The 13,981-nt window shown below is 36.0% G+C and overlaps 1 protein-coding gene across 2 annotated transcripts in view; it reads right to left on the reverse strand.

The window, feature by feature from the left end:
* Nucleotides 1–557: 557 nt before the first annotated feature.
* Nucleotides 558–13,981, reverse strand: part of BMP5 (bone morphogenetic protein 5) — a 195,520-nt gene continuing 182,096 nt past the window's right edge. The window contains exons 5-7 of one of the 2 annotated variants that reach the window (XM_006835731.1): nucleotides 9,586–9,662; nucleotides 7,662–7,772; nucleotides 1,070–1,310 (exon numbers count right to left, since the gene is read on the reverse strand). In XM_006835731.1, coding sequence (XP_006835794.1) covers nucleotides 1,161–1,310; nucleotides 7,662–7,772; nucleotides 9,586–9,662 — 338 coding nt within the window. In that variant the 3' untranslated portion in view covers nucleotides 1,070–1,160. Of the gene's footprint in view, nucleotides 1,311–7,661; nucleotides 7,773–9,585; nucleotides 9,663–13,981 lie in introns of both variants that reach the window. The other variant, XM_006835732.1, reaches the window with a different exon arrangement.

Here is a 13,981-nt window from a genome sequence, read left to right on the forward strand (position 1 = left end):
GAGGAAGGCTTACAAAATCTCCTTACCAAATAAAGTTTTCATTGAGTTCATTCTCAAAGATATGAAAAATGGATTTCAGCTGTTTTTTCACAATGGTAATTCTTTCAAATCCATTATAGGAGTTTGGTAATTTCCTCTGTTTCAGTTTCTGTGTTTTACCCCAAATAAAATCCCTTGCATGACATAAATCAGCAAATTCGGTTATAAAGGAGAATTAAAGAAAATGGCTTTGTCGACATTGTCTGCTCTGGTATATTTTACTAATGTAGTGACTCTTGTCTGCAGGGAGAGCGGGAAGCTCATGTAAATGCGTCTTTATTTTAGACTAAGTTTTTAAATCTGGAAAGAAAAAAATCTGCAGCAATAGTGTTCTAGATAATAGGCAGACATGATTTATTTGAGGTAAGAAGGTTGTACTACAATTTTTTGTGTTAACTTGGAGAGTTATAGCTACAGACTCTAGCCTGTCTCCACAGAATTTCTGAAGCTTTGAGCTCTTTGCAAAATGTACAATCCAAAAGCCAAAAAGTAACATGCTCCTACGGTTACACCAATTCTGTTAAAGCAAACACTTACAACAATTATGTATAATCTTTCAGCTTCTATGTTCCGACTACTGTTTATTTATTCAAATCCAGTTCAACATTTCATTTTATCTAATGAAGCAAAAATGCTAAAAGAAAAAAAATGTGTTTATTCAAGCATTTTGGGGGGGTTGTTATTTTTAAATTTTTTAAATTTCTAAATAAATATCCTATCATAATTTTCATTGGCAAAATGTAGCCATATGTGTTAAATTCTTTCAGCAGTATAAACGTCAATGGAGTTCTGTCTAATTTCAAGAAATTACATAAAAATTGTATCAGAAAAAATATTGAAATGGAGTTGAATGGAACTCAGCATATCCATTTAAAGTGAAACTGGGTAGTCTATTGTGTAACTCTGTGACCTATAAAATAGATTTTTATTGATAATTCAACCACAAAGGTGAATATATACCTTTAAATAAATAAAAACATTATATACATGATATTGTACATAGAAAAAAAGATGAAATGAGTCAGAATAATTTTAGGAAATTACCTTTTTTTCTGAAAGTATGCTTTATTGCAGTCATAAACTTTAATACAGATCCTTCCATTATTGTCATTCTTATTTCATTAGTGGCAACCACATGACCGTACTACCATATTTCTGTATTTTTTCAAAATGACATTGGAGCTGTCATCAAAATATAACACAGAGATTGCATTTAATTTGGTTGGAGCACAGCAAGGCTTTGGTACATGGTCAGGGAACATCAGATGAACCTGAAAGGGAAAACATTTCGTGTTATTTATTTTTTTAAAGCAATATTGTAACCATTTTGTTTGTAGCAATAAAGCAAAATGATTGTTTTGTCCCTCACAATTGGACACTCTTAAGCTGACCACCCTGCTTATGTTCAATGGCAGAGCAGAGGACAGGAGGAGGAGTAATGAAGGGTGTATTCTTACGCATTAATGCCTAGTCTCAAACCACAGTTCTAACTATGTATTTGGGCCATGAAAAAAAAAAAAATCCACCAAATAAGTAGAACTCACTGTATGGAAAAATTCAGTGAATGTTATCCTGGGAGAAAGGTCATGGGGACAAGCACTGAGTTATTTTTGGATAAAATGACTATATCTGTATGTTTCATGAGAAATGCAGAAGCGATGAAAGAAGTGCAAATCAATAAAGAGAATACCATAAGACTGTAGAAATATTTGGATAAAAGAATAATTTCTTAGTGGTGTAAGATGGAAGACTAGGCAGAAAGGCTATATGGTCCCTCTACAACAAAGATAAAGGAAACCAAATGAGGCAGATTCTGATGATAGTCCTAGAACTCTGAGGTTCAGAGGAGGGAATAGAGAAATGGATTGAATGCTTACTAGCAGAGAGATCTGTGCAGACATGGCACAAACAGTAGTGGCTGCTGAGCTGTGGCAACTGATTAGACCTGCCACAGCCATTTTGAGTGCCTGTGAGCAGCTTCAGAGACAAATAAATATATTCATGTTGCAAAATCCTACCTGTGACTCTCAGAGACAAAGATAAACATCTTTTTTATTGTTCCCCACACTCCTCTGGTGACCAGAAGCAAGGCTGGCCTCCTCCAGTGTACACCCCCAGGTAAGTTCCTGCTCTTTCTGGCTGTCAAAACAGCACAGAGGTGAGTCCTGAGATTGTGAGTCCCACTGAAGGGAGAAGAGCTATCTGCAATAACCCTATTCAGACTGGTCCTGCTCAAAAATCTGCAAAGTCAGCCGTAGGCAGCTGTGGACTAGCTCTCACTAGGATAAGCAGCAAAGTGGAGGCATGGGGTGGAGGAAAAAAAAAAATGAAGAAGGAAAGACAGTAATTTGTGCAGGCTGGCCAAGTGCAGTGTGGCCATCTTGAAGCTTCTTGGATGGCTCTAAAAACAAGTAGCCAGTAGGTGGCACAAATGTGTATACCATTTATTGGTGGAGAGAAAGTCATTGCCAGTTTTTTTCTTCATTACTATTTTATTTTGTTGCATTTGTTTGCTTATTTATTTGTTTGTTTTCCTTCTCTCTTGTGTATGCTTTCTCTTCTTGCCTTACCTGACAGAAAATAGCAACTGTGGCCATACCACCCAGCCACAGCCATACTTTCTACATCCCCATCAATTGTGCGATTAAAAAAAAAAGGAAAAGAACTATACGATCATATAGATTGACGCAGAAAAGGCATTGGACAAAATCCAACATCCACTCATAAAAGTTGGGATAGAAGGGAAATTCCTCTACATAATTAAGAGCATAAATTAATATCTATCATTACTTTCAATAGAGAGAAGCTGAAAGCATTCCCTTTGTGAACAGGAATGAGACAAGGATGTCCTTTATCACCACTCCTATTCTATATTGTGTTGGAAATCTTAGTTATAAGACAAGAAAAGGAAAATTAAAGTCATTCAAGTTGACAAAGAAGAGTGAACTTCTTTCTATTTTCAGATGATATGATTCTATACATAGAAAATCTCAAAGACTCCAAGAAAATTATTGTAACTCATTCAAAGATTCATCAAAGTAGCAGGATACAAGACCAATATGCAAAAATAAGTTGGATTCCTCTATACTATAAAAAAAAAAAGCTCTGAAAATGGAATTAGGAAAACAATACTCTTTACAATAGCCACCCAAAAGATGAAATATTTAGGAATAAAGCTAACAAAAGGAAACAAAAGACCTATATAAAGAAAACTGCAAAACAATGACACAAAAAACCAAAAGAGATTTGCAAACATGGAAGAATATACCATGCTCATGGATAGGAAGACTTAACATTGTGAAAATGTCAATACTACCCAAAGGAATCTATAGATAAAATGCAATACCAATACAGACTCCAACATCGTTCTTTAAAGAGATGGAAAAAAAAAATGATCACAAACTTTATATGGAAAAGAAAGAGACCTCAGATAAACGAAGCACTGCTTATGAAGAATAACAAAGTTGATGGTATCTCACTTCCTGATCTCAAAATTTTCTATATAGCAACACTGGTCAAAACAGCCTGGTACTGGTATAACAAAAGATACATTGATCAATGGAACAGAGCAGATATATGTGTCGAGGTCCTATGTTGGGGTCCCGCCTCAATAAGGAAGTGTGGGTGCCACAAAGAAGGGAGATCTAGCAGTGAAAGTGATAGAGAAAGAGAGAAATGAAATATATACAAAAAAGACAGACGCACAGCTATGATGCAAGCTGGCAGGTAGACAGATCTGCAAACATTTTGCCTAGCATTGCACAGCATTACCTGCAGAACTTACTCTACCTCAGCCTTTTATTCTCTTTTTTAGGGAGGGATTTGTTACAAAGGAAGGATGTAATTCACTCAGGGAGGATGTCACAAAGGGAGGATGTGATTAAGACAGGATACAGAACTGAAATGTGATTAATCATTCAAAACAGGACATAATGATTCACAGGAACAACTTTTAAGATATTTTCATAGTTTTTCTTAACAATCTAACATTTTTATTTTTACAGAAAAAAAGGTTCAATCAAGCTGTTATATATTAACTTTTAGGCTTAAATGATCTAGAGTAGCAACGTGTGGTTTCTTAAGGATACATAACATAAAGCAAGGTTCCTGAAAGGAGCCAAGCTGTCTCTGTACACTTTGCAAACTTATGTTTGTGAGCAAGATCTCAGGCACTGGGCTTCATTTATCTATACCTAAAATGCTACATTGTTCTTAATATTCCTATATACTTTCAGGAGGCAGGAGAGCATCTGGGTTAAACTGATTATATTCAGAGTTTAATGGGGCTGCCACTGATCAACCCAGGGTCTGCGTATGCTGTCCCCAGCATATATGTATACCAATATTCATTGCAGCAAAATTCACTTTAGCAAAAAGATGAAGACAGACTAAGTGCCCATCAATGGAAGAATGTATAAACAAACTTTGGTACATATACACAATGGAATACTATGCAACTTTGAATAATAATGGTTCTTCAAAACACCTCATAACATGTTTTAACCTGGAGTACATTATGCTGAGTGAAATTAGCCAGTCACAAAAGGACAAATATTGTATAAGACCATTGTAAAAACTTAAGAAAATGTTTTTATACTAAAAGAAACATTCTTTAGTTACCAGGGGTGGGAAGGAAGGGAGACTAATTCACTGGCTAGAGGGCAGATACATGTCAACTTGACAGACAAAGAAGGCAATATACAAGAAGGGAAAGAGCAATATACAATAGAAAAGGGAAGATGGGAGAAGAGTGATGAAGATAGGTGAAGACACAGTGTGGTATGAGTGGGCTAAAGAGGATATGGGTAACTAGTGATAGATGCACAATCTTGGACAACAGTGTTCTGTGTGTCGATAAATGGATTGAGACATAGATTGCTGGGCCAGCGACTCAGGATCATAGTCTCAGGGGACAACTCAGTCAAATGGCATAACATAGTCACAAAAATAATGTTCTACTTTGATGAGTAGCTACCAGTATCTTCGAAGCTCACGAGCAGCCATTTAAGGTACATCTATTGGTCTCTACTTATGAGGATAAAAGAACGGTGATGAAAATTGAAGATTCTTGTATTTAATTCATCTAACCGACAACTGAAACACATGAATACCATCTCCATGACTTTGAGACCAGAAGAACTTGATGTTGCATGGTTACCACTAACAACTGTGAAATAGATCACATTAGAGGGTCCTGGATAGAATAGGAATAAACGTCAAACAAAAATCAAAATTATAAAAAGATGGGCTTATTGGTCAGAAAGAGACTGGAGGAACATGAGACTATGGACTTTCACCCCTCAGGTCAGTAACTGAATGTACTCTTATGTCTCAATTTTCAGCCAAGTAGTAGATAAGTATGTAGGGGGGACAGCAACACTAGTGAGGTAGGCTCATTATGGAACAGTCAACTGTTCAAGATCAAAAGGTAATATTTACTTAAGGACAAAGTTCAGAAGGAGGGTGTAATGGAAATAAGAATCACAGGGAGGAAGTAGGAGAGCTGATGTTACATGAAAGGAATTACAATTGTTAAAATAAACGTAGCGTATGGTTTGTTGAATGTAAAACTGATGATCTTCTCTGTAAACCCTAATTCAATTCATAATTAATTTAAAAATTATAATTAAGTAATAAATAATAAAAGCTATGCCAACTGTTAATTTTACATCATAGAGGAACCATAAAAATCATAGCAAAATAGCCTCCAGATATAATACAATCCTTTCTCTAAAGCAATAATTTCAACTCTTTTCTCCATATTGAATTTTTTATTTTTACCATATTGCCTGGAGAATAATATTCTTTTTCTTTCTTTCCCCCTACCCTCTCCCTAGAGAAGTGCCAAAATCAGTCTATGCAAAAATCAGAACCAAGGGGCATAGGTATTTTCAAATTGAATATCCAGCGCCTCAAAAGGAGTCTAAAATTGTGACTGTACATAAAAATAGAAATGCTTCAGTAAAACATTTTGATCAGACTGGTATTCTGCCTATGATTTGCAATAATTGAGCCAAAGCCAGAGCATGCCCCCACCCCGTTCTCACCCACCCACTCTGGCCTTTCCCCCAAAGGAGTTTATGGGAAGTCCCATCTATTAAGTCTTAAGGGATCTACAAAAATCCAATACAACCTCTTAGAATTTTGGCTGCACAATGTTCTGGCTGAAATGATATAGGAGCCCTGCATGTAGACAGAAAGAGCAAGAAAAATGAGGTGATCTGACAGAAACTTGAAATTTCCTAAGACCTCACAAAACTGAAACTTGGATAGTTTCTACAAATTTCAAATGCAGCTTGTGTCCCTCGTCAACTTTATCTTCCATAACCCACACATATATGATTGATAACCCCATTACAATGGCCTTGGCAGCCTCATGAAGCAGACACTCTAAAAAAAATGGATGGTTCTTGAATGGTTTCTCAACCATATTAGTCACAAACATACTTTCCTTTAACAACAAACATGACTGTCTTCTTGTTTCATGTCCTACACAGAACAAACGTACAGAGTGCACAATGCCAGAAAAAAAATTTCCCATGTACGTTTGAGTTTTGTGATGGCTTATATCCTAGAGCTCAGGACAGTGATACAGAGCAGGGGCTTGTTCCAAATCTATGTCAGAGTTTTTTTTAAAATGTTTGTTTCTCCACACAGTTCTTAAGACTACAACCCTAAGAGCTGATAATGTGTAATTATGTATCTATCAGAAGGGAAAAAATGAGAGAAAGTAGAAGTGTTTGGCAAAGGCCTTTCCCCCCTCCAATGTTTAAGTCTTAATTTGAAACTAATGAGTTCCCTTTCTTCCGTCCTAAACACATACAATTAAAATTTTCATATAAAATCAAACACTAGTGGAACTGTATTACAAATTGTATTATGCTCATCTAGAAGCCTCTCATTTAGTCTTTCAGGGTCATTTCTCTGTCATTCCAGTAAGTCATGTGTCATAAGATGCTTTAGGGTCTCAAGAGGTTTCACGAGTTAGATACAGTCTAACCATTTAGAGACCATGAAGTCAACACTTTATCATTTAATTCACAAAAATAAATCTAACTTATTAGAGATTCAATCACTGTTAAATTCTTGAGAGTAAAAGAAAAATAAAAAAAATGAAGAGTACCATACTAAATACTAAAAAAGAATCAAGAAATAAAATCTAACCTTATGCTTATATTCTACGTAGAAGAGCTTTTGCAATACCAGAGTATATTATAGAACATTCTTAAGTAATTAGAGTAAAACCCCTCACATGAAACTCAGCACAACTATTTTTCAGTGTTTTTGCAATGGTTACTAATGAATTGTTAGGTTAGAGGTAGTCCCTGGGAACCTGTGTGTTTAGTCATAATGTACAATGAAGAAATCAGTGCAGAATGATCACTTCATGTGATGACCCCAATTTTCCTAGCTGAATCTTTCCCCCATTCTTGCTTCAAGGCCTTAAACTCCCAACTATTCCTACAATTGTCACTTTGTCTCTAAAAAGTTAAAATAAGTCTGAGAAGAGAAGATAATACATTGATAATTTTGAATGGATGCTTTCCTGAAAATGATTTAACATTGTGTTTGTATAAACCACTGTAATAAACTGTTGCAAATCCTATAAAAACAAAGCATACCAGAGTCTGAACTATGGCATGGTTGGTGGCATTCATATGGGCATTAAGTGGAAAAGAACATTCTCCATCACAGTAAAATGCAGCATATCCTTCGGGTGCTATAATCCAATCCTAAAGTGTGCACAAAACAAGAAAAAAATAGTATCATCAAAATGAAAATAAAGACAAAATACTTCTTAAAGAAAACTAAAGTATATTTCATGTAGACTGGCTTCCCTTTTTGACCCAATAATTATTTTAATGGGATAGCCCTCCCTTTAATTTAAATTTTAAATTGAAGTTTACAACAAAAGTACAAATATTTTTACAAGAAATTGTCCTCTGTAATTTCTCCCAGGAGGTAGCTATGTAAGACATTCACAGTATATATTAATCCATGTATTCATGAATAGAAGCATAATCATGAAATAGCATCCAAAACATTCTTGAAACAGGAAATGATGAACTCTGGAAAGTTCAAGTGAACCAGAAAGGAAAAGAAGAACAAACTTAATTGAGATAATTCTCATTACTTTTTAATAACTCATTTCTGGTTTTAGAAGTCCGACAACCTCCTAAGGTTTTAATATTTATTCCATGTGCTGTTTTTATTCCCATTTTTGCATTAACTTTATAGTCTCTTTAGAAGAAATGGAACAGATTTTGGAAAAATATACACAAAAATATTTAGGAAACTCAAAATTTGGCAGATGGAACAATTGCCCTACTTTTCATTTTTGTTTTTTCCCAAAGAAGTAAAACTTGTTGTTAAGTGCCATCAAGTCAGTTCCAACTCATACTGACCCTCTATAGGGTTTCCAAGGAGCGGCTTATAGTTTGAATTGCCGACCTTGTGATTCAAACCAAGCTTGCGGTCAAGCACATTATTCAGCAGCATCACACCAGGTACAAAATGTAAATATTAGTGAACTACCCATACTGAAGATTTTTCAAAAATTTTTAATGTTTATATTTCAATATTACTTCTTGATAAAATATGTAACTTTTATTCCATAAAACCATTAAAAACAATTTTGGTTAAATCCTCCTCTTCACTTGTCTGTGATAACAATAGCCTTTTCAAGTACAAGACTTTTTTTTTTCCCCTATCACTCTGGCACAGGCATTATAGTTACTGATTCAGTTTCCTAGACTCTGAAAACTTGAGATACTAGAGAGACAAATGGAGCTGCTTTTGTTAATCTGAACAAACCTTCTGTTGGTAGGAAAATTAAAAGCTAGGGATAATTATGCAACAGCATTTTAGACACTTCTTAAATAACATGGAGTTATATGTGTCCTTCAGTGGAAGTTGTTTTTTATTTTAAAACCTACTAATTTTGTTTTGAAGGCCCAGTGTGGCGCTGTGGGTTAATGCACCAGACTGCAAAGCCATTTGAACTGCAAGGTTGGCGGTTCAAGCTCACCAACTGCTCCTTGGAAACCCTTACAGGGTGGCTACGGGTAGGAACCGACTTGACGGCACTTAACAACAACAATATGGTCCTGAGAGAGTAAGCACTGGACTGCTAACCACAGATCTGAAATTCAAACCCACCAGCCATTCCTCAGAAAAAAAAATATATAGGGCCCATGGATATCTGTTGGAATCAACTAAATGGCCCTAAGAGCAACAACAATTATGTTTTGAAAGGGAGGAAGACCCCCAATGAGATGTACAGATAGAGCAGCTACAACAATGGGGTTAAACATAACAATTGTGAGATGGCACAGGAAGGGGCAGTGTTTCCTTCTGTTATGCATAGGTTCACTATGAGTAGGAGTTGATTCCATGGCACCTAACAATAACAACAATTATGTTTTGATAATGAATGGATAAGAAGAAAAATAATGTAGCTAATCCATGCACTGAAAAGTCATGTAAAAAATAATAGGGCAGCACAAACATTACAGAAAAGCATCTAAATTGACTGAATTGTCTTACCTGCCATCCTAGGTCCCGGAAACTCACATAGAGTTCATGCTTCTTACAGGCCTGTTTTTGTTCACTTGTATTATAATCTAAAAATAAAAATCACATTTTAAGCAAATGGAAGCTTATCAGGTATATTCATGTTTTTTTTGTAGGACCATGGATAAGAACAAAACTGTTTTTGAAGTAATAAAATGTAAGATGGAATCTTAAGAAATATTCTGCTAGAGTAGACAGAACACTGTCCTTCCAATGCCCCAAATTCAGACAATAAATTTCTGTTATTTAAAGACACTCACTTGTGGTATTCATGTTATGGCAATGGTAGCAAACTAAGACACTTTCCTTTGCTGCATTCCAGCCATAACACTCTTGACACACAGGTCTGTCTCACTCCCACCTTAGGGTGTTCATCTTTATTATTATTTACAGAAGTACTTCTTCTCTCTCTCTTTTTTTTTTTTTTTAACATATATTGTGAATTGAGTGACAGTTTACATAGAGCAACAGGTTTACGTTCATTGTTTCATTGCAATGGTTACAATCGACTCCGTGCATCATTATTCAACAGTATTTGCTTCCATTGTTTATTTTTTGGGCAGCGTGGGGGAGGGGGGTAGATGTACACAAAAACACTCAGAAATATATAATAATTTAAATAACCAAAGGGCACGTCCTGTAAGCCTGCCTTCTGGCTGCCAGCACCCAGAAGTACTTCTTCTCTTTATATCTACCTGGTAGCGTAGTGGTTACAAATTGGGCTGCGAACCTTAAGGTCAGCGGTTCGAAACTACCAGCCGCTCTGCGGGAGAAAGATGAGGCTTTCTACTCCCGTAAAGATTTACACCCTCGGAAACCCTGTACAGGGTCGCTATAGGTCGGAACCAACTCGATGGCACTTAACAACAACAACAACAATTCATATATTACCTGACCCAAGTCATGGTATTTTCAATAAGCTCATATGCATGCGAAAGCTGGACAGTGAATAAGGAAGACCATAGAAGAATTGAGGCATTTGAGTTATGGTGTTGGAGGAGAATACTGAAAGTGCCATGGGTTGCCAAAAGAACAAACAAATCTGTGTTGGAAGAAGTGCAGCCAGAGTGCTCCTGGGAGGCCAGGATGGCCAAACTTCATCTCTCATACTTTAGACATACTGTCAGGAGGGACCATTCGCTGGAGAAGGATATCATGTTTGGTAGACCCCCAGAAAGATGGATTAGCAAAATGGCAGCATCAATGTGCTCAAACGTGGCAACAATTGTGAAGTTGGCCCAGGATTAGACAGTGTTTCATTCTGTTGTGCATAGGGTCGCTATGAGTCAGACTCGATGGCACCTAACAACAGCAATTCATATATGTCCTTGAAGTCTTAGTTTAAGTACCATATTCTTGGTGAGACCTTTATTGCATATTTAAATTTGCACTTCCCACCTCCAATATTCTTGATCTCCCTCGCTTTGCTCTGATTCTTTTTCCACCTCAGTTTTTATTAAACTATTACTTTCTCCTTGACTATGTGCATGGCTTAATGTCTGCATTCTCTTACTAGAATGTATTCTCCAAAATCCTGAATCTCTGCTATGTTTACTGACATATCTAAAGTGCCCAGAACAATGCCTAGGACACCGTTGTTATTTTTAAGTTCCATTGAGTCACTTCCGACTCATGGACACCCTGTAGAGCAGGAGTGGGAAATATTTTTCTCTGCCAAAATTTATATCATTTGCTGGCCATACAAAATTATCAGTTTAAAAATTAGCCTGCTATATTTGGCCAAAGGAGCTCTGGTAGCATAGTTATGAGTCAGGCTACTAACCTTAAGGTCAGCAGTTCTGCGGGAGAAAGATGAGGCTTTCTGCTCCTGTAAATATTTACAGCCTCAGAAACCCTGTACAGTGTCGCTATGAGTCAGAACTGACTCCACGGCATACCACCACCACCACCATGTTTGGCCAAACATTTAATTCACTCACCCCTAATGTGATGACTAGAGCTGAGGTTGCCTTGGCAGGGCCAGACCAATGATTGCTCAGGTCGTATACGGCCCATGGGTCAGACATTCCCCACCCCTCCTCTATAGGGTTTGTAAGGTGCTGCTTGTGAGTTTGAACCACCAACCCTGTGGTTAGACGTCCAGTGCTTACCAACAGGGTCATACCAGTAGACATTCAATAAATGTTTGAGGATTTGATGAATAAATTCCTCACATTGTTCCTCAAATAATTCTGTTACATATTTTGGAATGCAATTTTAAAAATCCATACTTTTAAATCATTGTTTCAAAGTAATAAGGAACAAAGACAGAGCCCTAACACTTCTATCTTGAAACACTAAAATAGCGAAGCATAAACATTACAGAAAAAAAGAAAAAAAACAAACTTCCTACGTTATGTTCTTTGGAGTTTCTTCACATTTCTTTAGAACTTACTCTAAAAGCTAACTCCCTTTGATTATTTCCAATACAAAAAAAAACAAAAAACAAAATGAAAGAAAGAGTCAAAAATTCAGTAATATCATTTGTTTTAAAAGATATAGCTTTTTTTTTTTTTTTTTTTAAATCATTCTCTTTTTTCTGACATTCATCTTTGGGCAAGTCAACTTTGTAGGCAGCTTACTATGTAGAAATGGTCTGCGTGAAGGCATCACCTTCCAGTCCAATTATCCTCAACATCTAATGAAAACCTAGGCAAATGGAAGATCAAAGGGGCCCCACAGAGAGGGGCTATCAGCTACCTTTCACAGTTACATCAATGAATCATTTACTTTATGTCCATCAGAAAAACAAGATAATGTTTAACATTGGCGCTTAGAGGATTTTTCTTTCTTTTAGAATAGAATTGCTCCTACAGAGAAATTACCTTTATTAAAACACATTAAATATGTATAAAACAACAGAAAATGGAGGAAAGATAATTCATTTACAACTCAACTTCCTTTTTTTGGAGAAAATCATCCTTTAATCTCAATAGCACAGTGACAAAGCGTTAATCTTGTCTCTGCAGTAGTAAATTAACATTCAGCAGAAAAACATGAAATGAAAAGTTTCTATATAATTTTAGGAAAAAGGAATAATTGTTTCAATTTGATTGCATGAACTTGTTGATATAATTTTTTTTTTTTTTAATGACAGCTCTGCCTTACACTAAAGGTCATATATTTTTTTTTCCCCAGTAAAAAGATAGGAAATAATTTAGACTATATCACCATTTATCTTTCAGTTTGCCCTACAGTAGTTGCTTTCATGCTACTGTGATGCTGCAAGATATATCCCACTGTTATTTTGAATACCAGCATGGTCACTCATGGTGGACAGGTTTCACAAGAACTTTCAGATTAAAACAGACAAGCAAGATGGAGAGGTGGACTTGTTCTGAAAGTTTAGAGGCTGAAAACCTTAATAACAACAATGATGCATTGTCAGATACAATACCAGAAGGTGAAATTTTTATGAATGGCACCAGAAAATTGTCAGATATAATGGTGGAAGATGGACCCCTCAGGTTGGAAGGCAGTCAAAACACGAATGAGGAAGAACTGCAGACATTCATTAGTAATCAGAATATGGAATGTACAAAGTATGAATGTAGGAAAATCAGAAGTTGTCAAAAATGAAAGGGTACCCATGAATAATCCCAGGCATTAGTGACCTAAAATGGACTAGTGTTGGCCATTTTGATTCAGGCAATAATATAGTCTATTATGCTAGGAACATCAAATTGCAAAGGAATGATGAAGCATTCATCATCACAAACAACATTTCAAGATATATCTTGAAGTGCAATACTGTCTAAGATACAATAATATCCATGTGCCTACAGGTGTTACACTCATCATCAAAAAGAACATTTCAAAATCTGTATTGAATTATAGTGCTGTGTGTGATAGATTAAAATACACATGTCTACAAGGAAGACCCATTAATACCACTGTTGATCAAATTTACACTCCAACTACTAAAGCCAGTGATGATGAAATTGAAGAATTCTACCAACTTCTTCAGTCTGAAATTATTCAAACATACAATCAAGATGTATTGATAATTACTGGTGATAGGGACGTGAAGGTTGGAAACAGAGGAAGTACCAGTAGTTGGAAAATATGGCCTCAGTGATATAAATGATGCTGGAAACTGCATGATAGAATTTTGCAAGACCAATAACTTAATGAATTGCAAATATCTTTTTTAAACTACATAAAAGGTGATTATACACATGGACATCATCAGATATAATACACAGGAATGAAACTGACTACATATGTCAGAAGAGACAGTGGAAAAGTGCAATAGCATCAGTCAAAACGAAGTCAGGGGCAGACTATGGAAGAGACTATCAATTACTCATATGCAAATTCATTAAAACAAGTCCACAAGAGCCAAAATATGACCTTAAGCATATCCCAC

The sequence above is a fragment of the Chrysochloris asiatica genome, unplaced genomic scaffold (assembly GCF_000296735.1).
Source record: "Chrysochloris asiatica unplaced genomic scaffold, ChrAsi1.0 scaffold00019, whole genome shotgun sequence".
NCBI lineage: Eukaryota > Metazoa > Chordata > Mammalia > Afrosoricida > Chrysochloridae > Chrysochloris > Chrysochloris asiatica.